This window comes from Lucilia sericata, unplaced genomic scaffold (genome assembly GCF_015586225.1).
Source record: "Lucilia sericata isolate MDLA Ls3-8-SP2 unplaced genomic scaffold, ASM1558622v1 Contig000266F_arrow, whole genome shotgun sequence".
In the NCBI taxonomy this organism is placed as follows: Eukaryota; Metazoa; Arthropoda; class Insecta; order Diptera; family Calliphoridae; genus Lucilia; species Lucilia sericata.
This window is the reverse complement of record NW_023994291.1, coordinates 100,291-125,046: the sequence shown is the minus strand read 5'-3', so window position 1 is coordinate 125,046 and position 24,756 is coordinate 100,291. Positions and strand designations below refer to the sequence as shown.

The 24,756-nt window shown below is 30.3% G+C and overlaps 1 protein-coding gene across 1 annotated transcript in view; it reads right to left on the bottom strand.

Annotated features, from left to right (window-relative positions):
• Positions 1-21,440, bottom strand: part of LOC119602981 (titin) — a 102,399-nt gene extending 80,959 nt beyond the window's left edge. Inside the window, 3 exon segments of the mRNA XM_037954824.1 lie at positions 10,187-10,370; positions 17,941-18,278; positions 21,292-21,440. Coding sequence (XP_037810752.1) covers positions 10,187-10,370; positions 17,941-18,055 — 299 coding nt within the window. The 5' untranslated portion in view covers positions 18,056-18,278; positions 21,292-21,440.
• Between the last annotated feature and the right edge of the window lie 3,316 nt (positions 21,441-24,756).

Sequence of the window (24,756 nt, the reverse complement as noted above, 5' to 3'; positions counted from 1 at the left end):
ATAAAACCCTATTTTTGTAGTTCAAATCTGTGGTAAAAATTAACTTTATTGATATTATCAAAGTGTATAATTTGCTTTGAATAATGTTTTCTTTTAGAAAATGTGATGGGTTTTAGTAAAACTTCCATCAGAAGTTTAAAACCTCAATTGTCAAAATTAGTTATACAACTTGTTTTACAAAAGTATTTCAACTATTTTAAAAATAATAAAAAATAACGAACATTTCTTCTATCGATTTATTATCCCCTACATATTTACGCATCGTTCACAATGCTGGAGTACTCTACTGTACAGTGTACACACCAGTAAAGAAATGTTAGCTGTTCAAAATACAGAGTTGAAATGTTCTAAATAATTTGTGAAAACAGTAAAAATATTTAAAATAAATAATGTCTTATCTAATTATAAATAAATTTTATTTGGATGTCATTAGTAGTCCATCCAACAGGTATATGCTTTATAAATTTTCCCTTATAACACTCGACAAAGACTTCAGCAGACATACATTTATTCAATTTTAATGTCTTCTAATAGAATTTAATAGTAGATATTCTATGAGGCCTTCTAATGGGCCTTTTATTAGCCTTCATATAGAAACGCATAAGGATATGCATTGGCTTCCAATTACACACTGATTTTGTATATGCATAATAAGACCTTCATTTCTCAAGTACTGTTTTTAGTACTTTTTGAAAGAAAACATTAATAAACTATAAATTTCAGTCTTTTGTTAATATATGCAAGTTTAATAGCAAGTAAATGAATAATAAACGATAAATTGCTAAGTACGGTTAAACACTCTTCATCCCAAAAGACATGATTTATATTTAGCAGTTTCAACTTGTATCTATTTTTATATAACAAATAACCATCACATATTCAACTTAGTTTTCACTTTACACTACTATTTCCTAATTGGTTAGAATAGCCCAAAAAAGAAGAATATCATCAAGTCCTCGCTGTGCTAAACCTGCATATAAGCGATATACATATCCATTTATTGCGGTGTATCATATACCGGCATGACCAACTAAACTTTACTTATATTTTTTACAGGCTATTTTTATTTCTTACTGACACTGAATCAATTCGTTAATCCATCATTTAAATCTTCCAAATCAATCAAAACTAATAATTATGTACCGCAATTCAGTATTTTTTTAACTACAACATTTTGTTGTTATGTGGTAAGTATTCTGAACTTCATTTCACCGATTTTTTTCGTTAAACATAATCGAAAAAATAAATTAAAAGTTCACGTTAATAATTTTATATTTTAAAAATATTTCAATACATAACTTTTGACATTCTTATATTTTTCCGACATTTGTCTTTAAAATATTCTGCGGTTGTTAAAAGTTAGGGAAATTCGTTAATGTAACTGATATTTGTCATTACTTTTAGATATTAAAAAAAAAATTACTGAATTCCGGTACTGATGTCCTACCAATAATTTTCCAGTTCAAACACCAATATCAGTACATTGTTTGGCATTTCTTTAGGTGTCCCCAAGCATTATTTACGCATGTTTTTATATTCCCAGTTCGTTGTTTCCTCGGGAATGTCCTTCAATTTAACTACATATTTTGAAAAGTTTAAATAACGAAAAACTTCCAATCGAAAACTCTGAATATAAAACTGAAGTCCTACTTCTTATAAAAATATTCCTTTCGATTTGGTAACAATCGTAACGATATTATAACAAAATAGATCATTATCTCATTCACAATTTAGCACTTTACAAAAATATAAAACAATAAAATCCTATTTTCGCATTGCCTAAGCCTTATTAAAAACAACAACAAAAACAAATATCATGCAAAATACAAAAATCAAACAGCAACAGAGAAGTTAAACGTTTCTGCACTCTCCTCTCTTTTTTCAAAATGCCGTGTTGTTTAGTTTTTTTGTTTTGTTTCTTGCTTTGTTTGTTTTTAATTTCAAGAATACGTACGTGTGACTATTGTTTCTATGTATTAGTAACAACTTTAAACTCTTATAGCTCCTAAAATTCTGAACCGATCTCATTAATATATATATTGTGCACATCTGCGAACAAATACCTTTAAAATGATATAATTTTTGCCAAGATCAGATGTATCCTGTAAGAGTAAAAGGGGTCACAAGAAATCGTCTTGCCTATTAATTATATAGATACAGATGTACATATGTATATGAATGACACAGTATTTGTAAACAAATGTCAATTGAAATAATAAAATACATACATTAACAATACCTTTTACATATTATATAGGCGAATATAATCATTTATCATTTTCTTTAATATAAAAAAAAACATGAAGATAAAGATGTTGTTTTGGAAATTTCCTTTTCATATTTACCTTTTTCTATATATTGATGATGAAGAAGACAGTGTACCATGATAATTTTTATGATCGTTGCATTTACAGCATTTCGAACAACCGTTGCCCATTTTGAATTTATTTACGTTATTTTTTTAATAAATCTTTTTTCTCAATTTTAAAATTTTCAACAAATTTTCACTTAAAAAGTAATATTTTTATTTAAAGAAATATGTTTTTATGTGAATTTTCTTTGTTTTAATTAAAACGTGTTTGGAATGAAGAAGATGTTAAATGTCATTTGGCTGTTATGAATGAATAATTTGGTTACGATAACATTATTATTGTGTTTAATTATAATACTTTACAAAAACATATTTTTGGCAATTTACAACTAAAATTTACATCATTTCTCAAAACAAAAATATATACAATTTTGTAATCATAATCTTATTAGGGGGAAAACAAGACAAATAGTTGCCATTTATAATATAATTGATTCGTACAAAAAAAAGGGGCAAAACCTAAATTATTTAGATAAATTTGTATTTTTTCTGTTTTCTTCCTAAAAATTGCTTATTTTCGTTCCTAGTTACGTTAAAAATTTTAAGTTAAAAATTTTATCTGGCATTTATAAACCCAAAATGTGTATTCTTTTATGTCTGATTTTCAGTTCGTAATTATGTCTGCACTTTATTAGTCAAAACTTTTTTCTATTTTTTTCTGTTAGTTTAACCTCATTTTCATTATATTTTTGGGCAATAATTAATTGTATTTACAAACAAAAACAAAATAAAAAAAGTATTTAAATATTCGCTGTTTTTGAGAAACATATTTATAATGAGTTTTGTGAAGATTTTTAAAAAGTTTAAGGTGTTCCGATAGCTAATTACACAGGCCAACGAGATCAAAGTTTGTAAAAACTTTTAAACCGAATTTGACTTAATTACGTTCTGAAACCGAATCTGATATTAAGTTTTCTTTATAACCCGAAATTTTTTCGCGGAATATAGTTCATATATGCCCAGTTGTCAGATCTTACAATATTGTCCGAAAAATATTCAGAAAATGTCTAACAACCATTCGAGCTTAAAATATTTGTCTTACAACATTGTCAAAAAACATTGTCAGTAAATTATAAAACAATAATATTGTAAGAAATCTGACAATGCTGTAAACACATTACGAACCAAATCGTTTGTAAGAAAATTGTCTTTGTATGTAGGTATACACAGTTATCAGATCTTACAATGTTGTCTGAAAAATATTTAGAAAATGTCTAACAACCGTTTGAACTTAAAATGTCTGTCTTACATTGTTGTCAAAAAACATCATTGTGCCTTACATTGTAAAACAATAATATTGTCAGAAATCTGACAATTGTCTAAACACATTACGTTGCCATTACCAAAGTAGTAAGCTAATTGTCTGACCACTGTCTTTTTCCGTGACAATATTTTTAATTTCACACAATTAACAATTTCCGTCAAATGATTTGACAGTTCTGTCAATGTCACGGATCAGATAAATGGCAGATAAATGTATTGTCTGACATTTGTCTGGCAATGAAATTATATGGTTTTCTTACAATAGTTCGAACTGACAATTTACCTGTTGCTAAGAATTTTTCATTGTCAGTACTTTGCCAGATCTGACAACATTGTAAGATCTGACAAGTGTGTGAACTTATAATATTTGATGGCAGATAAATGAAATGAAATTGTATGGTTTTCTTACAATAGTCCGAACTGACAATTTACCATCACATTGCCACATCTGACAACATTGTAAGATTTAACAACGAACTATCTAACAAGGTCCAGGTATTTATTCTGTATGAGCAATTTTTCTTCCTTGTCTGGGAATGAAATTTTATGGTTTTCTTACAATAGTTCGAACTGACAATTAAATTTTTCGAACTGACAATTTAAGTACATTGCCAGATCTGACAAAATTTTAAGACCTGACAAGTGTGTGAATTTATAATATTTGATCGTAGGCAAATGAATAAGTCCGTACTGACAATCTGACTACGAACTAACTAACAAGGTCCAGGTTTTTATTTTGTATGAGCAATTTTTCTTGTGTCAAATATGGACCGATTAGTTGGTGGGGTTTATGATTATATAAAACCTATTTAAGCCTAATTTTAACACAATACTAGTGTTATAAGAAAAATTTAAGAAATTTTCTAAAAAACACTTTGTATTTGGGGGCTAGGGTGAAATGATATCTGATCATTACAAAAATTGACAGCCGGTTTTTATAGAAACACTACTTTATTTAAAAAATACGAGCTCGTTATTCCGGAGTCCTGTTGTATGGGACGTCCTGTTGTATGGAGATAACGGTCCGAACATTTTCAATAGCATTCATCATTGGTTCAATGAAAAACCATATAAGGAACAATAGGTCACGTTTTCGTTTTGAAATTTCAAGTGGGCGAAATGCCACGCCCACACACAAAATGATAATAAAAATGTAACATCTGAGAATGTAATGTAGTAAGAGCGCTCAAATTTTGCTTGATCAAATTTGACTTTTATATGAATATTTGAGAAAAGAACGGACGGACGGTTAAAAGCGGAAAAGTGCCACGCTCCTTAATATGAATATGATTAAACTCATACATATGTATATCTGTTAAACTACAATAATGCTAGAATCATACCTCTTTTGTACCATAAATAGGTGTATTACTAATAGTGGGCGTGGCACTTCCCACATAAAGTTTATACCAAAACTGTAATAGTTAGGTGTATTACTACGTGTATTACTAATAGTGGGCGTAGCATTTCCCACATAAACTATAATAGTTAGGTATATTACTAATAGTGGGCGTGGCATTTCCCACATAAAGTTTATACTGAAAGCTCTCTATCTGCGAAACTATAAAAGTGAAAATCATGAAACTTAGCACTTTGAGAGAAATTACCAATAGTGGGCGTGGCACTGCCCACAAAAAGTTTATCCTGAAAGCTGTATATCTGCGAAACTATAATAGTTAGAATCATGAAACTTTGCACCTTGACCCAAGTGGAAATAGCATATTATGAATATAGGGTGTCAATATGTTTTATTTTGACCTTTTTATCGCGGTCGCTCAGACATACAAATATATTTTAGTGATATTAAAATTATACAAAATAAACTTAAATTTAAAACATAATTTTTTCTTTCCGTGTATAATATAAATGTTTTTCGGTCACTTTCAGTGCAGAATTTCTTAAGATTATTAATAAAACAGATCTTATTGATCACTATAAGTTCTTAAAAGTTTCAGGAGTTCTCTATTTTAGAATTAAACAATATTTGATTAATGTTTTTCTCAAAGTTAATTCTTTAACTTGTTTAGTTTTAGTAAATAAACAAAATAACATGTTGCAATTTTCAATATTTCAACACAAACACTATGCACGCCCACTGTCTCTAAAAGAGAAATGATGTAAATTTATTCATTATTTTGCCATTTTTTGAATTTCCACGAATAGTTTTAAAATTTTATATTTAAATTGTTGGAATTTTATTATAAACAATTCAATTAAAACTACATTATTTCAGATGTATGTACTACATTGAATTGAAACAGAATTTCACCACTTGTTTTTAAATAAAAACATAAATTTAATTTTGGTTAAAAACAGACATCTATTAAAAATTTTTCGTTCTTTTTTTTTCTTTTAAGTAATAAACATAAATAAAAAAATGCCAAACAAAATATTTTGTTTCTTTAGTTCTATACATTATGTTTTTATTTTTATTATATATATATTTTTTTTTAATTTATTTTTGCAATTTAGCTATTTTTAAAAACCGTTTCATGTTGTAGAAAAACAAGAGATTTTCCACGCATCTACAAGATTTTTTATTTATATTTTAAATGTTTTCTTCAGCAAAGACTCTGGCACTAATAATTTGTTTCTTTTTTGTCTTTTTTTTTCATTTAATTTGTTGTTTTATTTAAAATGTATTTCCTTTTCTTTTCAAAATACAAATTAATTATACAAAATACAGCCAAAGTTGCGTTGTCGTTTTTATTTTATTTTCACATTGTGTTAAAAAGTTTATTATGTAATAAAAATAAAACAAATTAAAAAAAAAATATTACAAATTTTGTAAAAGTTTTTTTTTAAGAATAATAATAATATACACAAAATTTTGTTTAAAAAAGTAATCAATTTTTCATTTGTTTATTTAATTTAAACTAGAAAAACAGAAAAAGAATATAAAACAGACAGACAGACAGACAGACTGTTTAATATAGATCAATCAGTTATTTTCCTTACTCTGGCCTCTTGACCCATATAAAACTTAAACATTTTCAATTTTTAATTTCATTCATTTAACACTTTATAAATCTTTAAAAATAATAAATAATAAACACCAACCACAAATAAAATTTTCTATATACTTTTGATTTTTTAAATAAATTTCATTTTTATTTCAAAATACTTTCAATTTTTGTTTTATTTTCTTTTCAAATTTTAAAATAAATTATATTTTATTTTATTATTTTAAATTATAAATTTATATTATATATTCGTTTGCTTTATACTCGTTAATAAGAAATTTCGAAATTTGTTTCTATTTTTTTTTTTTTAATAATTTTTAAAAATTATTATTCAAATTCATTAAATTTTAGCACACGGACAACGGTTAGTTCTTCAGTAGGCGATCGTCAAAGTTAAACTGTCGTTAATAGCTGTTCGCTGCTGCTCACATTTGAGCACCCACTAAATTATCAACAACAATTTTGTGAAAATTTTCTTTTATTTCTCTTGGCGCAGCTAAATTTTATGAAAATTTTATGCGCATTTTACAAAATTTTCTCAAAATTTTGTCTACAAGCACCAAAATTGTTTGTATATTCTTCTTATTTATTACTGTTTCTAAACAAAATGTCCATTGTCTATGTCCCATGTCTTGTATACACTACATATAGAAAGCTATACATTTGAGAGTTCTGCCTAGTGGGTTTTTAAATTAATACGTTTGTTGTTACCAGGGCCAAAAAGCGTCAGAGGGAGAATATTTGGTTTGTTTGGATAATATTTTGGAAATATTTTCTTTTTGTTACAAAATTTAGTTTTTATTGTATTGCTGTAATTTTAAATGTAAACAATATTATAGGGGAAATTAAAAAATATCCATTATAATTTTATTAGCTGTCGGGTGCTATGTATTTTTGAACAATTTTGATAGGATTATATAAACAAAATTTAATTTATATTCGAGAACATATAGCACACTGCACTCGTAGTGCCCACCCAAATTTGTATTTCTAGAAACATTTGTGAAGAAGTTACTCCCCTAAAAGTACACAACAACACAATAAGGGTCTTTTAAAAACGGCTTCTTTAAGCACAAAAAATTTAATTTTAAGCCTTTTCGGAATAAAATTTCAGTTCTACTTCAATTCTAAATTCAGTTCTAGTTCAGTTTTAGTTCAGTTCTAGTTCTAGTTCAGTTCTAGTTCAGTTCTAGTTCAGTTCTAGTTCTAGTTCAGTTCTAGTTCAGTTCTAGTTCAGTTCTAGTTCAGTTCTAGTTCAGTTCTAGTTCAGTTCTAGTTCAGTTCTAGTTCAGTTCTAGTTCAGTTCTAGTTCAGTTCTAGTTCAGTTCTAGTTCAGTTCTAGTTCAGTTCTAGTTCAGTTCTAGTTCAGTTCTAGTTCAGTTCTAGTTCAGTTCTAGTTCAGTTCTAGTTCAGTTCTAGTTCAGTTCTAGTTCAGTTCTAGTTCAGTTCTAGTTCAGTTCTAGTTCAGTTCTAGTTCAGTTCTAGTTCAGTTCTAGTTCAGTTCTAGTTCAGTTCTAGTTCAGTTCTAGTTCAGTTCTAGTTCAGTTCTAGTTCAGTTCTAGTTCAGTTCTAGTTCAGTTCTAGTTCAGTTCTAGTTCAGTTCTAGTTCAGTTCTAGTTCAGTTCTAGTTCAGTTCTAGTTCAGTTCTAGTTCAGTTCTAGTTCAGTTCTAGTTCAGTTCTAGTTCAGTTCTAGTTCAGTTCTAGTTCAGTTCTAGTTCAGTTCTAGTTCAGTTCTAGTTCAGTTCTAGTTCTAGTTCAGTTCCAGTTCAGTTCTAGTTCAGTTCTAGTTCAGTTCTAGTTCTGTTCTAGTTCTGTTCTAGTTCTGTTCTAGTTCTGTTCTAGTTCTGTTCTAGTTCTGTTCTAGTTCTGTTCTAGTTCTGTTCTAGTTCTGTTCTAGTTCTGTTCTAGTTCTGTTCTAGTTCTGTTCTAGTTCTGTTCTAGTTCTGTTCTAGTTCTGTTCTAGTTCTGTTCTAGTTCTGTTCTAGTTCTGTTCTGTTCTAGTTCTGTTCTAGTTCTGTTCTAGTTCTGTTCTAGTTCTGTTCTAGTTCTGTTCTAGTTCTGTTCTAGTTCTGTTCTAGTTCTGTTCTAGTTCTGTTCTAGTTCTGTTCTAGTTCTGTTCTAGTTCTGTTCTAGTTCTGTTCTAGTTCTGTTCTAGTTCTGTTCTAGTTCTGTTCTAGTTCTGTTCTAGTTCTGTTCTAGTTCTGTTCTAGTTCTGTTCTAGTTCTGTTCTAGTTCTGTTCTAGTTCTGTTCTAGTTCTGTTCTAGTTCTGTTCTAGTTCTGTTCTAGTTCTGTTCTAGTTCTGTTCTAGTTCTGTTCTAGTTCTGTTCTAGTTCTGTTCTAGTTCTGTTCTAGTTCTGTTCTAGTTCTGTTCTAGTTCTGTTCTAGTTCTGTTCTAGTTCTGTTCTAGTTCTGTTCTAGTTCTGTTCTAGTTCTGTTCTAGTTCTGTTCTAGTTCTGTTCTAGTTCTAGTTCTGTTCAAGTTCTGTTCTAGTTTTAGTTCTAGTTCTAGTTCTGTTCTGTTCTGTTCTGTTTGTTCTAGTTCTGTTCTAGTTCTGTTCTAGTTCTGTTCTAGTTCTGTTCTAGTTCTGTTCTAGTTCTGTTCTAGTTCTGTTCTAGTTCTGTTCTAATTCTGTTCTAGTGTTGCACTAGTTCTGTTCTAGATCTGTTCTTGTTCTGCTCTAGTTCTGTTCTAGTTCTGTTCTAGTTCTGTTCTAGTTCTGTTCTAGTTCTGTTCTAGTTCTGTTCTAGTTCTGTTCTAGTTCTGTTCTAGTTCTGTTCTAGTTCTGTTCTAGTTCTGTTTAGTTCTGTTCTAGTTCTGTTCTAGTTCTGTTCTAGTTCTGTTCTAGTTCTGTTCTAGTTCTGTTCTAGTTCTGTTCTAGTTCTGTTCTAGTTCTGTTCTAGTTCTGTTCTAGTTCTGTTCTAGTTCTGTTCTAGTTCTGTTCTAGTTCTGTTCTAGTTCTGTTCTAGATCTGTTCAAATCACGAAAAAAATCATGGTTAAACAAACATATCCCTAAAGGGTTAATTTCCCATATGCAAATACAATATGTATTCTTAAACTGACTCAATATTTTGTTGGCATAGTTTCAACTAATAAATTTTCAAAAATTTCATCTGTGTGATATTTTTTTCGCAACAAAAACTTAAATTTTCATTTCAATATGGCAAACAACAAAAGCGAACAACGGATGACAATACAAAAAAATGTACTCCGTCATCAATCTTATTATAAATTTAAGGTCTTTCATTACCGAGTTGCGTATGATTAAAACTATTTCAAATTAGAACTACAGATATAGCGGTAAGAGAATTTTTTGAATTATTAAAAGGCAATAAATTTAAATAAATGATAATATTGGCGGTTAAAAATATATCCTAAAAATATATATTTAAATATAAAGTGGTTAACAGAAAGGCAGGTGCTTTTTGGGCTGCTTTCTTTTTGAACTTTAATAAAGGTGACATCATCAAATTGACGTCATAACGGAACGTGTGACAATGTTGATAAATAATGTATCAAATAATGTCCAAACCATATACATATAAATTCAAATTAAAGTTTATTTGATGATAATTTTCTAAAACTTACCATTCAAATTCTAGGGGTAAAATATCAGCATCATCTTCTTCTGTATCGATTTTGACAAAAAATGTTGCTCTTTCGTTTGGCATACATCGTATTAATGAACTCGAATTTTCGCTAAAGGATATTTTTGGAGGCTTGTGATTACTTTGTTTGTGCTCATCACCTCCCAAAGGAAAATTACGGGAATCTAAACCGAAAGAAATAAAAAAATTACTTAGTTGTTGTACTATAACAGAATTTATTTTAAAATGTTATTACATAAAAAGGTAAATTGCAATTATATCTGATATAATATTTCCTCAAATTTTTGTTTGTAATAAATTTCATTAAAGTGAACGTAAGTTAAAGAAACAGATGGTCTACTAACAACTAGTATACTAGTTCTAGTTCAGTTCTAGTTCAGTTCCAGTTCAGTTCAGTTCTAGTTCAGCTCTAGTTCAGTTCAGTTCTAGTTCAGCTCTAGTTCAGTTCTAGTACAGTTCTAGTTCAGTTCTAGTTCAGTTCTAGTTCAGTTCTAGTTCAGTTCTAGTACAGTTCTAGTTCAGTTCTAGTTCAGCTCTAGTTCAGTTCTAGTACAGTTCTAGTTCAGTTCTAGTTTCAGTTCTAGTTCAGTTCTAGTTCAGTTCTAGTACAGTTCTAGTTCAGTTCTAGTTCAGTTTCTAGTTCAGTTCTAGTTCAGTTCTAGTTCAGTTCTAGTTCAGTTCTAGTTCAGTTCTAGTTCTAGTTCTAGTTCAGTTCTAGTTTCAGTTCTAGTTCAGTTCTAGTTCAGTTCTAGTTCAGTTCTAGTTCAGTTCTAGTTCAGTTCTAGTTCAGTTCTAGTTCAGTTCTAGTTCAGTTCTAGTTCAGTTCTAGTTCAGTTCTAGTTCAGTTCTAGTTCAGTTCTAGTTCAGTTCTAGTTCAGTTCTAGTTCAGTTCTAGTTCAGTTCTAGTTCAGTTCTAGTTCAGTTCTAGTTCAGTTCTAGTTCAGTTCTAGTTCAGTTCTAGTTCAGTTCTAGTTCAGTTCTAGTTCAGTTCTAGTTCAGTTTCTAGTTCAGTTCTAGTTCAGTTCTAGTTCAGTTCTAGTTCAGTTCTAGTTCAGTTCTAGTTCAGTTCTAGTTCAGTTAGTTCAGTTCTAGTTCAGTTCTAGTTCAGTTCTAGTTCAGTTCTAGTTCAGTTCTAGTTCAGTTCTAGTTCAGTTCTAGTTCAGTCTAGTTCAGTTCTAGTTCAGTTCTAGTTCAGTTCTAGTGCATTCTAGTTCAGTTCTAGTTCAGTTCTAGTTCAGTTCTAGTTCAGTTCTAGTTTCAGTTCTAGTTCAGTTCTAGTTCAGTTCTAGTTCAGTTCTAGTTCGTTCTAGTTCAGTTCTAGTTCAGTTCTAGTTCAGTTCTAGTTCAGTTCGAGTTCCGTTCTAGTTCAGTTCTAGTTACAGTTCTAGTTCATTCTAGTTCGTTTCTAGTTCAGTTCTAGTTCAGTTCTAGTTCAGTTCTAGTTCAGTTCTAGTTCAGTTCTAGTTCAGTTCTAGTTCAGTTCTAGTTCAGTTCTAGTTCAGTTCTAGTTTCAGTTCTAGTTCAGTTCTAGTTCAGTTCTAGTTCAGTTCTAGTTCAGTTCTAGTTCAGTTCTAGTTCAGTTCTAGTTCAGTTCTAGTTCAGTTCAGTTCTAGTTCAGTTCTAGTTCAGTTCTAGTTCAGTTCTAGTTCAGTTCTAGTTCAGTTCTAGTTCAGTTCTACTTCATTTCTAGTTCTGAAATTTTTGTCAAAACCCTAAGAATAATAAATTTTAATAAAAATAAAAATATCTACCACAATACTGCTAACTTAAGTATGTCATAAAGTTATCCAAAATGACAACCATCAAATAAAAATGTCATATTCATTCATATTTAATTCATCGACATTTTATTCCACTCTAATGAAACAAAAAGGAAATAAAACTTTTTCACACTAATTAATATCTTTAAAATTATTTTGAATAATTTTGTCTATATATTGTGTATGACGTGAAATATTTTGAGTTATTTTAATACAACGAGACATTTTGTAAAAAATGACTTTTAAATGTCAACGTGCTGCTGCTACTCTATGTCGTCGGCGCACATGTTGTAGACAAACAAATAAATAAATGAAAAAACTCTTATTAGTTTTAGCTGCCGCCTGCCTATCACTTAATTTTAGTTAAAATATCTGTCACTTATTTATAATCTGTCTACTAATATGACAGTTGTTATTAATTATTGGGGTTTTTACCACAATAAAAATGGAAGGGAACCTTTAGTTCTAGTAATATTCCTTAGGATCGGGAGTGTAAGTAACGATTAAGGTGTTTTTAAATAGAATTAAAATAAACGTTAAAAAAGCAGTTTCTAGATTATATTTATATTTTAACTTAATTATATATAAGAATTTAATAGACCGATTATTAAACATATTAATTTTATATTTTTTAACATTGAATGGTAACGCTATTTTTTTGTTTTCAAATATGTTCAACATTTTTTAAATATTTTTGTTAATTCTTTTTTTTTTTTTTTTTTTTGTTCAATTGGACCACAGCCAAAATAATCAATTTGTTAGAATCATGTTAAATAAAAAATGCATTTTTTAATATTAAAAATTAAATGATGGTCAAACATCGAAAATAACGAGGTGTTATGATAACAAATTCTTTTTAGCTAATGTTGAAGGAAATACAGTTCTTTCATCTGAACTTGAGCTCTACACTTTCAACTAACTGTGGACTATATATTGCTATAGAAACTGAACTATATATTGTTCTATAACAACAACAGATAATCTGAACTATAGTCTAGCCTGTAGGCTCTATATTCTGAACTATAAACTGCCCTATAGTCTTCATTAGAGACTGCTCTATAGTTTAAACTATAGACTGCTCTACAATCTGGCCTATAGAGTGCTCTATGGTTTGTACTATAGAGTGCTCTATAATCTGGACTGTAGACTGCAGTATAGTCTGCACTATAGACTACTCTATAGTCTGCACTATAGTCTACTCTATAGTCTGGACTATAGACTACTCTATAGTCTGGACAATAAACTACTCTATAGTCTGGACTATAGACTACTCTATAGTCTGGACTATAGACTACTCTATGGTCTGAACTATAGACTACTCTATAGTCTGGACTATAGACTACTATATTGTTTGGACTATAGACTACTCTATAGTCTGGACTATAGACTACTCTATCGTCTGGACTATAGACTACTCTATAGTTTGGACTATAGACTACTCTATTGTTTGGACTATAGACTACTCTATAGTCTGGACTATAGACTACTCTATAGTCTGGACTATAGACTACTCTATAGTCTGGACTATAGACTACTCTGTAGTCTGGACTATAGACTACTCTATGGTCTGAACTATAGACTATTCTATCGTCTGGACTATAGACTACTCTATCGTCTGGACTATAGACTACTCTATAGTCTGGACTATAGACTACTCTATAGTTTGGACTATAGACTACTCTATAGTCTGCACTATAGTCTACTCTATAGTCTGGACTATAGACTACTCTATAGTCTGGACAATAAATTACTCTATAGTCTGGACTATAGACTACTCTATGGTCTGAACTATAGACTACTCTATAGTCTGGACTATAGACTACTCTATTGTTTGGACTATAGACTACTCTATAGTCTGGACTATAGACTACTCTATAGTCTGGACTATAGACTACTCTATAGTCTGGACTATAGACTACTCTATAGTCTGGACAATAGACTACTCTATAGTCTGGACTATAGACTACTCTGTAGTCTGGACTATAGACTACTCTATGGTCTGAACTATAGACTGTTCTATCGTCTGGACTATAGACTACTCTATCGTCTGGACTATAGACTACTCTATCGTCTGGACTATAGACTACTCTATAGTTTGTACTATAGACTACTCTATAGTCTGCACTATAGTCTACTCTATAGTCTGGACTATAGACTACTCTATAGTCTGGACAATAAACTACTCTATAGTCTGGACTATAGACTACTCTATAGTCTGGACTATAGACTACTCTATGGTCTGAACTATAGACTACTCTATCGTCTGGACTATAGACTACTATAGACTATACTCTATAGTATGGACTATAGACTACTCTATAGTCTGGACTATAGACTACTTTATAGTCTGGACTATAGACTACTCTATAGTATGGTCTATACACTACTCTATAGCCTCGACTATAGACTACTGTATAGTCTGGACTATAGACCACTCTATAGTCTGCACTATAGACTACTCTATAGTCTGGACTATAGGCTACTCTATAGTCTGGACTATAGACTACTCTATAGTCTGGACTATAGGCTACTCTATAGTCTGGACTATAGACTACTCTATAGTCTGGACTATAGACTACTCTATAGTCTGGACAATAGACTGCTCTATAGTCTGGACAATAGACTGCTCTATAGTCTGAACTATAGACTGATCTATAGTCTGAACTATAGACTGCTCTATAGTCTGAACTATAGACTGCCATATAATCTGGACTCTAGACTTCTCTAATCTAAATGGAGATTTCGATCGATATTGTATGCCATAATTTGGGCCCTGGACTGCTCTATAGTCTGGACTCTAGACTGCCATATAGTCTGGACTATAGACTACTCTATAGTCTGGACTATTGACTACTCTATAGTCTGGACTGTAGACTACCCTATAGTCTGGACTATAGACTACTCTATAGTCTGGACTATAGACAGCTCTATAGTCTGGACTATATACTGCTCAATGGTCTGGACTATAGACAGCTCTATAGTCTGAACTTATAGACTGCTCTATAGTCTCGACTATAAACAGCTCTATACTCTGTACTATAGACTGCTCTATAGTCTGGTTTACAGACTGCTCTATAGTCTGTACTAAAGACTGATCAATATTCTGGACTATGGACTGCTCTATAGGTGGGACTATAGGCCGCTATCTGAACTATATAATTCATTTAAATTAAACACTGTTTCCGCTATCTGAACTATATACTTCATTCAAAATCAAACACTGTTTCCGGCAAAAAAAAAAACAAAAAACCGGAAATCAGTTTTATTATTATAACAAGCAGTTATAAACAAAAGTTGTATATTTTATATACATATGTTATTCAATTATAAACTTCCTAAAATTTCAGCAAAAAAAAAAAATAACAACAAATAATTCAATTTTCTTACTCTTCTGGAATGTCTGACGTTAAAATATTCCCGTCTGCCTTTAAAATAGAAATTCAAGACAAAATTTGTTTTCAAAAAAAAAAAACAACAAAACGACAAAATTTTGTTGGCACCCCACAATGTTTATGGCTAGAACTAGGATCATACATTAAAAAAAAAGTACACTGAACGAAAAAGTTTGTTGTTGGCAATAAGTTAAGTATTACAAACATACACGGCGTATGACAGTGTTTGTATAGAAAAACATCTAAAAAGCCCATAAAGTTTTTTTTATTATTTTTAATTTTGGGCCATCATTATATAGTTCAAAAGTGGAATGAACTTTTTTTAATGTTTAAAAATATCTTTAAAAAATATGTGTATATTTACAAACATATAGTAAAAAAATATGTATTTATTGAAAACAAATGCATATGTTTTCAAATGTGCACATATTGTTAGTGTGTAAATATTCGAATATATAGGATTTGAATATTTTTATTAAAAGATATAAATGACATGTTTGAAATAGCCGGCATATTTCTAAATTAATTAATATTATAAGAGACAATTTTGTTTTTAATAAAAATAATTGAAAACAAATTGAAAACACAACTATGACCGATAAACTATTCGTTAATCTGGACTATAGACTACTCTATAGTCTGAACTATAAACAACTTTATAGTCTGAACTATAGACAACTGTATAGTCTGGACTATAGACAACTCTATAGTCTGGACTATAGACAACTCTATAGTCTGGACTATAGACAACTCCATAGTTTGGACTATAGACAACTCTATAGTCTGGACTATAGGCAACTCTATAGTCTGGACTATAGGCAACTCTATAGTCTGGACTAAAGGCAACTCTATAGTCTGGCCTATAGGCAACTCTATAGTCTGGACTATACGTAACTCTATAGTCTGGACTATAGACCACTCTATAGTCTGGACTATAGACCACTCTATAGTCTGGACTATAGACCACTCTATAGTCTGGACTATAGACCACTCTATAGTCTGGACTATAGACCACTCTATAGTCTGGACTATAGACAACTCTATAGTCTGGACTATAGACAACTCTATAGTCTTGACTATAGATCACTCTATAGTCTGGACTATAGACAACTCTATAGTCTGAACTATAGACAACTGTATAGTCGGACTATAGAGAACTCTATAGTCTGGACTATAGACAACTCTATAGTCTGGTCTATAGACAACTCTATAGTCTGGTCTATAGACAACTCTACAGTCTGGACTATAGACAACTCTATAGTCTAGACTGTATGCAACTCTATAGTCTAGACTTTAGACAACACTATAGTCTAGACTTTAGACAACTCTATAGTCTGGACTATAGAGAACTCTATAGTCTGGACTATAGAGAACACTATAGTCTGGACTATAGAGAACACTATAGTCTGGACTATAGACAACTCTATAGTCTGGACTATAGACAACTCTTTAGTCTGGACTATAGACAACTCTTTAGTCTGGACTATAGACAACTCTATAGTCTGGACTATAGACAACTCTATAGTCTGGACTATAGACAACTCTATAGTCTGGACTATAGACAACTCTACAGTCTTGACAATAGACAACTCTATAGTCTGGGTTATAGATAACCCTATAGTTTGGACTATAGATAACTCTAGTCTGGACTATAGACAACTCTATAGTCTGGACTATAGGTAACTCTATAGTCTGGACTATAGACAACTCTATAGTCTTGACAATAGACAACTCTATAGTCTGGACAATAGACAACCCTTTAGTCTGGGTTATAGACAATCCTATAGTTTGGACTATAGATAACTCTAGTCTGGACTATAGACAACTCGATAGTCTGGACTATAGACCACTCTATAGTCTGGACTATAGACAACTCTATAGTCTGCACTATAGACAACTCTATAGTCTAGACTGTATGCAATTCTATAGTCTAGACTATAGACAACTCTATAGTCTAGACTTTAGACAACTCTATAGTCTGGACTATAGAGAACTCTATAGTCTGGACTAAAGAGAACACTATAGTCTGGACTATAGACAACTCTATAGTCTGGACTATAGACAACTCTATAGATTGGACTATAGACAACTCTATAGTCTGGTCTATAAACAACTCTATAGTCTGGACTATAGTCAACTCTATAGTCTGGACTATAGTCAACTCTATAGTCTGGAATATAGACAACTCTACAGTCTTGACTATGGACAAATCTATAGTCTGGACAATAGACAACCCTATAGTCTGGGTTATAAACAACCCTATAGTTTGGACTATAGATAACTCTAGTCTGGACTATAGACAACTTTATAGTCTGGACTACAGACAACTCTATACCCTGGACTATAGACAACTCCAAAGTTTGAAATATAGACGTTGCAGACTATAGCATATATACAACTCTATAATCTGGACAATAGAAGACTCTATTGTGCGGAAAGTCAGCATCCACAATAAAAATCTATTTTCTCCGATCGATCGAAAAGTGTAAAACACAAAAATAATTTTAAAAATTTTCACTTACATAATAATTATTTTCTTTCAAAAATAAACAAACAAAGAATATTAAAAACATTTAACAAACCTGCTGGATTATCGCTTGTAGTCGTCGTATCAGCCTTAACCTTTGTATCCGACTCATTGTCTGAGGGATTTGCAGAGGAAGGAGATTTTAAGGGATTTACATTTGTATTCTCCATAGGTAACAATTTGCATACAAATATAACACAACATTAACAAATGATCAACACATAAAACACTTTCGAATTTTCGATTTTTTTTTTTTTTATTATTATTATTTTTGTGAATTTATTAATATTTTTTAATGTATTCCAATTTCTTTAATATTTTCAATACTTTTTTTCACAAAATACAGGACACAATTGATTTGTATTAAGAGAACAAAATTTTGTTTTAAAAATACTGCATTTAAGAAAAATATATATTTTGGTTTATACAAATATTTTGTTTTAATATTTATGAACACTTCAAGACATTTGTATATGCATGGTGTGTATGTATGAAGATATATACATACATACATACATATGTACGTATATTTTGTATATATATTTAGATTTAGAAGAAAATCTCAAAAGAATACTAAAGATGATAATATAATTACACCATTTCCAAATACTATACGACTAAAAATCAGTGAATAATTTTAACTACAGATTAGTCCAAATGAGTCTATAGTTTTGACTATAGACCAGTCTCTAGTCTTGACTATAGACCAGTCTCTAGTCTTGACTATAGACCAGTCTCTAGTCTTGACTATAGATCAGTCTATAGTCTTGACTATAGATCAGTCTATAGTCTTGACTATAGATCAGTCTATAGTCTTGACTATAGATCAGTCTATAGTCTTGACTATAAATCAGTCTATAGTCTTGACTATAAATCAGTCTATAGTCTTGACTATAAATCAGTCTATACAATTGATTATAGATCAGTCTATAGTCTTCACTAGAGATCAGTCTATAATCTTGACCATAGATCAGTCTATAATCTTGACCATAGATCAGTCTATAGTCTTGACTATAGATCAGTCTATAGTCTTGACGGTAGATCAGTCTATAGTCTTGACCAGAGATTAGTCTATAATCTTGACTATAGATCAGTCTATAATCTTGAATATAGATCAGTCTATAGTCTTGACTATAGATCAGTCTATAGTCTTGACTATAGATCAGTCTATAGTCTTGACCATAGATCAGTCTATAGTCTTGACTATAGATCAGTCTATTGTCTTGACTATAGATCAATCTATAGTCTTGACTGTAGATCAGTCTATAGTCTTCACTATAGATCAGTCTATAGTCTTGACTATAGATCAGTCTATAGTCTTGACTATAGATCAGTCTATAGTCTTGACTATAGATCAGTCTATAGTCTTGACTATAGATCAGTCTGTAGTCTTGACTATAGATCAGTCTGTAGTCTTGACTATAGATCAGTCTATAGTTTTGACTATAGATCAGTCTATAGTCTTGACTATAGATCAGTCTATAGTGTTGACTATAGATCAGTTTATAGTCTTGACTATAGATCAGACTATAGTCTTGACTATAGATCAGTCTATAGTCTTGACTGTAGATCTGTCTATAGTCTTGACTATAGATCAGTCTATAGTCTTGACTATAGATCAGTCTATAGTCTTGACTATAGATCAGTCTTTAACCTTGCCTATAGGTCTGAAGTCTTGATTATAGATCAGTTTATAGTATCTATAGTCTTGACTATAGATCAGTCTATAGTCTTGACTATAGATCAGTCTATAGTCTTGACTATAGATCAGTCTATAGTCTTGACTATAGATCAATCTATAGTCTTGACTATAGATCAGTCTATAGTCTTGACTATAGAGCAGTTTATAGTCTTGACTATAGATCAGTCTATAGTCTTGACTATAGATCAGTCTATAGTCTTGACTATAGATCAGTCTATAGTTTTGACTATAGATCAGTCTGTAGTCTTTACTATAGATCAGTCTATAGTTTTGACTATAGATTAGTCTATAGTCTTGACTATAGATTAGTCTATAGTCTTGACTATAGATCAGTTTATAGTCTTGACTATAGATCAGTCTATAGTCTTGACTATAGATCAGTCTATAGTCTTGACTGTAGATCAGTCTATAGTCTTGACTATAGATCAGTCCATAGTCTTGACTATAGATCAGTCTATAGTCTTGACTATAGATCAGTCTTTAACCTTGCCTATAGGTCTGAAGTCTTGATTATAGATCAGTTTATAGTATTGACAATAGATCATTTCAAGTTTTAACTATAGATTAGTCTCTAGTATTGACTATAGATCCGTCGCTAGTATTAACTATAGATCCGTCTTGACTATAAATCAGTCTATACAATTGATTACAGATCAGTCTATAGTCTTGTCTGCAGATCAGTTTATAATTTTGACTAAAGATCAATCAATAGTCTTGACTATAGATCACTCTATAGTCTTGACTTTAGATCACTCTATAGTCTTGGATATAGATCACTCTATATTTTGACTATAGATCAGTCTATAGTCTTGGATATAGGTCTGAAGTCTGAATTATAGATCTTATAGTATTGACTTGACTATAGATTTGTCTTTAGTCTTGGCCATAGATCAGTCTATATCTGTATATAATCTTAACTATAGATCAGTCTTTAATTTTGACTATAGATCTGAAGTCTTAATTCTAAATAAGTTTATAGTATTGACTATAGATCAGTTTCTAGTATTGAGAGTATTGAGATCTTCCCAAATTGTACTCAGGAAAGTTTCACGATTATCGTTGCCAGATTGTTTTAGCAATTGAATTCTTTAGAAGGCGAGATTTTACATTTTGAAAAAAATATTTTAAATTTATGATTTTCAAATGACAACAAAATGGAAATGGTGCTGGAAGAACATCTAGTACACTCATAAAAAAAAAAATAAACTTGCACACATAAAATTTCATATTTAAGGAGGAACACACGCCATCTACAAACGAAGCACTGACTAATTTACACTCACACACACTCACTTACAATATTTTAGTTAGTCTACCGAAGACCGAAGAAAATTCTGTATTTTTATTATTTTTTCCTTAAAATTTTCTTTAATTTTTCTACTTTTTTTTCAAATATACAGTGTGGTGAATGCAAGCATGTAGTACATATATTTTCAGTTGGATTATAATTTATTTTTTTTTTTATTTTCGTTTTCCAATTTTTTTTTGGGGAATTTTATTTTCGGCTTTTTTCAATTTTAGATAATTTCAAAAAATTGCACTTTTTTCGCTTATATTACGAAACCATATTTTTCGCTACATTTAAGTTTAAATTTTTAATAAGTGAAAATTATTTTTAAGTGAAAAATTCAAAAATGAATCACATGAAATTTTTTATAAAAATTTTTATAAATTTGTGTATTTGTATTTTTTTAATAATTTTACCATTTAACACTTCTTTTTTTTCAAAAATATATATTTTTTCTTTTTATATATGTGTATGTATGACCAAAATTTAAATTTATTTTTAGTTATTCGTTAAGTATTCGTACGCGCTCATCCAGCCAATAGTACCTGGATCTTCGTTAGTTTTCCTCAGACTGACTGAAGAATGAGCAGACAAATTTTCTTTAGGCCGGTGAAAAAAATGCGAGCATTTTCTTTTCTTACCCCACCCACCCCACACAAACCCCTCACCAAAAGAAAACCTCAAGAAAAATAGATAAAACAGAACTTTCTTTCGTGTGTTCGGCAAAAATTTTGAGAAAAAAAAACAAGAATTGTGAGTGTAAGAGTTGAGATGTGTGTGTGTGTGTTCTAAAATAGAAATTAATTTATATTTTGGTTAAGAGTGTGATGATCTTCAGCAAGTGTTTTCTTCATTCTTTTTATTCATATTAAAAAAACAACAACAACTAAGAAAAACAAATTATAGGAAAATACGAAACAACAACTTAAAAACAACTTTTTGAAAACTTTTTATTGGTTGCATGTTGCCGCTGATGTCCTCCCTGTAGTTTATCAGTGAATACATTTTGTCTCTCAGTACCTACTTAAGATTTATTTTTATATGTTCTTAATGTGTATGTTTTGTGTACGTTTGGACTTTTGCCTGTTTCCGGGATTTATGAACTACATACCAAGTACATTGCTTAACATTGCAGCCAGCGACTGGGTTAAATTGTTGAAATATATATTGTATAGTATACAAACGTATTGGATTCGATGTGTGATATTTTCGCGCTAATTTTATTTATAGTCTTTTTCTGAGTTTTGTGCGTAAAAATCAGTGACGTTGTAAAATTACTTTAATGAATCAAATTCAATTAAACTAATTTCATTTGTATTTGTTGTGCATTTCTGACGTTTATGGGAAGGGAATTATGGTAAATTGAAGTGATCACATGATCTTGGCTATAAATCAGTCTATAATATAATATTGACTACAGATCATTATATAGTCTAAACTGGAGATCAGTATATAGGTTTGGCTGGAGATAAGTCTATAGTCCTGTTTAAAGATCAATATATAGCCCTAACAGGAGATCAGTCTATAGTCTTTACTACAAATTAGTATAAAATCTTGACTACCATCATGACTATATATAAGTTTCTATTCTTGACTATTGGTAAGTCTATAGACTGAACTATAGATCAGTCCATAGACTTAACTATAGATCATTCTATAGTCTTGACTATAGTCATTCTATAGCCTTGACTATAGTCATTCTATAGCCTTGACTATAGGAATCCGATTGCCTTGATTATAGATCATTCTTTAGCAGATCTTTTTATAGTCTTGAATATAGAATGATCTATAGTTAAGATCATTATATAGTCTTGACTATAGATTATTATATAGTCTTGAATGTAGAATGATCTGCAGTCAAGACTATAGATCATTGTATAGTCTTGACTATCGATCATTCTTTAGTCTTGACTATAGATCATTCTATAATCTTGACTATACATCATTATATAGTCTTTACTATAGATCATTCTATAGTCTTGAATATAGATCATTCTATAGTCTTGACTATAGATCATTCTATAGTCTTGATTATAGACCATTCTAAAGTCTTGACTATAATCATTCTATAGCCTTGACTATTGATCATTCTACAGTCTTTACTATAGATCATTCTATAGTCTTTACTATAGATCATTCCATAGTCTTTACTATAGATCATTCTATAGTCTTGACTATAGATCAGTCTATAGTCTTGACTGTAGATCATTCTTGACTATAGATCACATTATAATCTTGACTGTAGACCATTCTATAGTCTTGACTACAGATCATTCTATATTCTTGACTATAGATCATTCCAAAGTCTTGACTATAGATCATTCCAAAGTCTTCACTATAGATCATTCTATAGTCTTGACTATATATCATTCTATAGCCTTGACTATATAGCATTCTATAGTCTTTACTGCGATAGATCATTCTATAGTATTTACTATAGATCATTATATAGTCTTGACTATAGATCATTCTATAGTCTTAACTATAGATCAATCTTTAGTCTTGACTATAGATCAGTCTATAGTATTGACTATAGATCATTCTATAGTCTTGACTATATATCATTCTATAGCCTTGACTATTGATCATTCTACAGTCCTTACTATAGATCATTCTATAGTCTTTACTATAGATCATTCTATAGTCTTGAATATAGATCAGCCTATAGTCTTGGCTATAGATCAGTCTGTGGTCCTTGCTATAGATCAGTCTATAGTCTTAATTGCAGATCAGTTTAAAGTCTTGACAACAGATCAGTTAATGGTGTTAACTACAGATCTGTTTAAAGTCTTGACTATAGATCATAGACAATAGTCATGCATCGTCGTCATACTGCAATCATGAGCAAAAGTCTACTACGGATGTAGGTATATTGGCTTTCAAGACGGACAATGCATCATTTGATAAGAGATAATGAAGAACAATGTACTCGGGGCTTCAAGCACCACAAGCCACTAAATGGAAATGACAGTTCCGACTTTGAATCCTCAAATGATAACAGCAACTCCATAATACCTAATCGTGGCAAGGATTAATTAAAGAGGAAGCTCAGAGTAGAAAGTTGGAGAAGATTCAACAGAATATCATATTAAGTCAAGCTCATTACACTCAGAAGGCTAAATCAAACTCTATTTTTAAACTCTTCTTAGGTAGAAGCGAGTGTATAGCTATCTTAATATAAAAGGTAAATGTACGAGGAAATCTAAACAGCTGATTGATGCGTAGGTTCTCAAGCTGTCAACCTTCACTATAATATCCTAAAAATGTTCGATTTACTTCAGTGAAGTAAATTTCCCCATCCATTTATAAAATCGTTTCTTGCAAAATTAAAGTTTTCATTTCTAATTCATTTGGTCTAAATTTAGTTTAAATTTAAAGTTATATTTTAAAATATCTTTGTTAATTAATACTTACTTGTGTTTTTTTTTCTTTAAATTGAGACTTTTTCTATGTGTAAATAATACTCTGTATGGATTTATGGATGAAATAATGAATTGAAATGAAATTATGCTGCAATAAAAATACCACCACCAATAGAATTGAACTTGATTTTAAAAAGTCTAAAACAAAAAAGAAAATTAAAAAAATAAATTAAGTAAAAATATAAAAAAATTTGTTTATTTTTATGTTTATTTAAATATATTAATATAAATAAATTGTACAGGCGAATATGCTGATAATGAACCGCAAATATAATCATTATAAGCAACATAATGATGGTAGTAATAACCATTACGGTTTTGTTTAAATAGTAGAAAAGAAAATGGAAAAATATGTTGATGATATATACTCTTTTTAGAGATTTTTCTAAAATGACCGGCTTTTTCACGAACTTTTTTCGCAAGATTTTGCGCATTTTCAGAAAAAAAAATACACACACA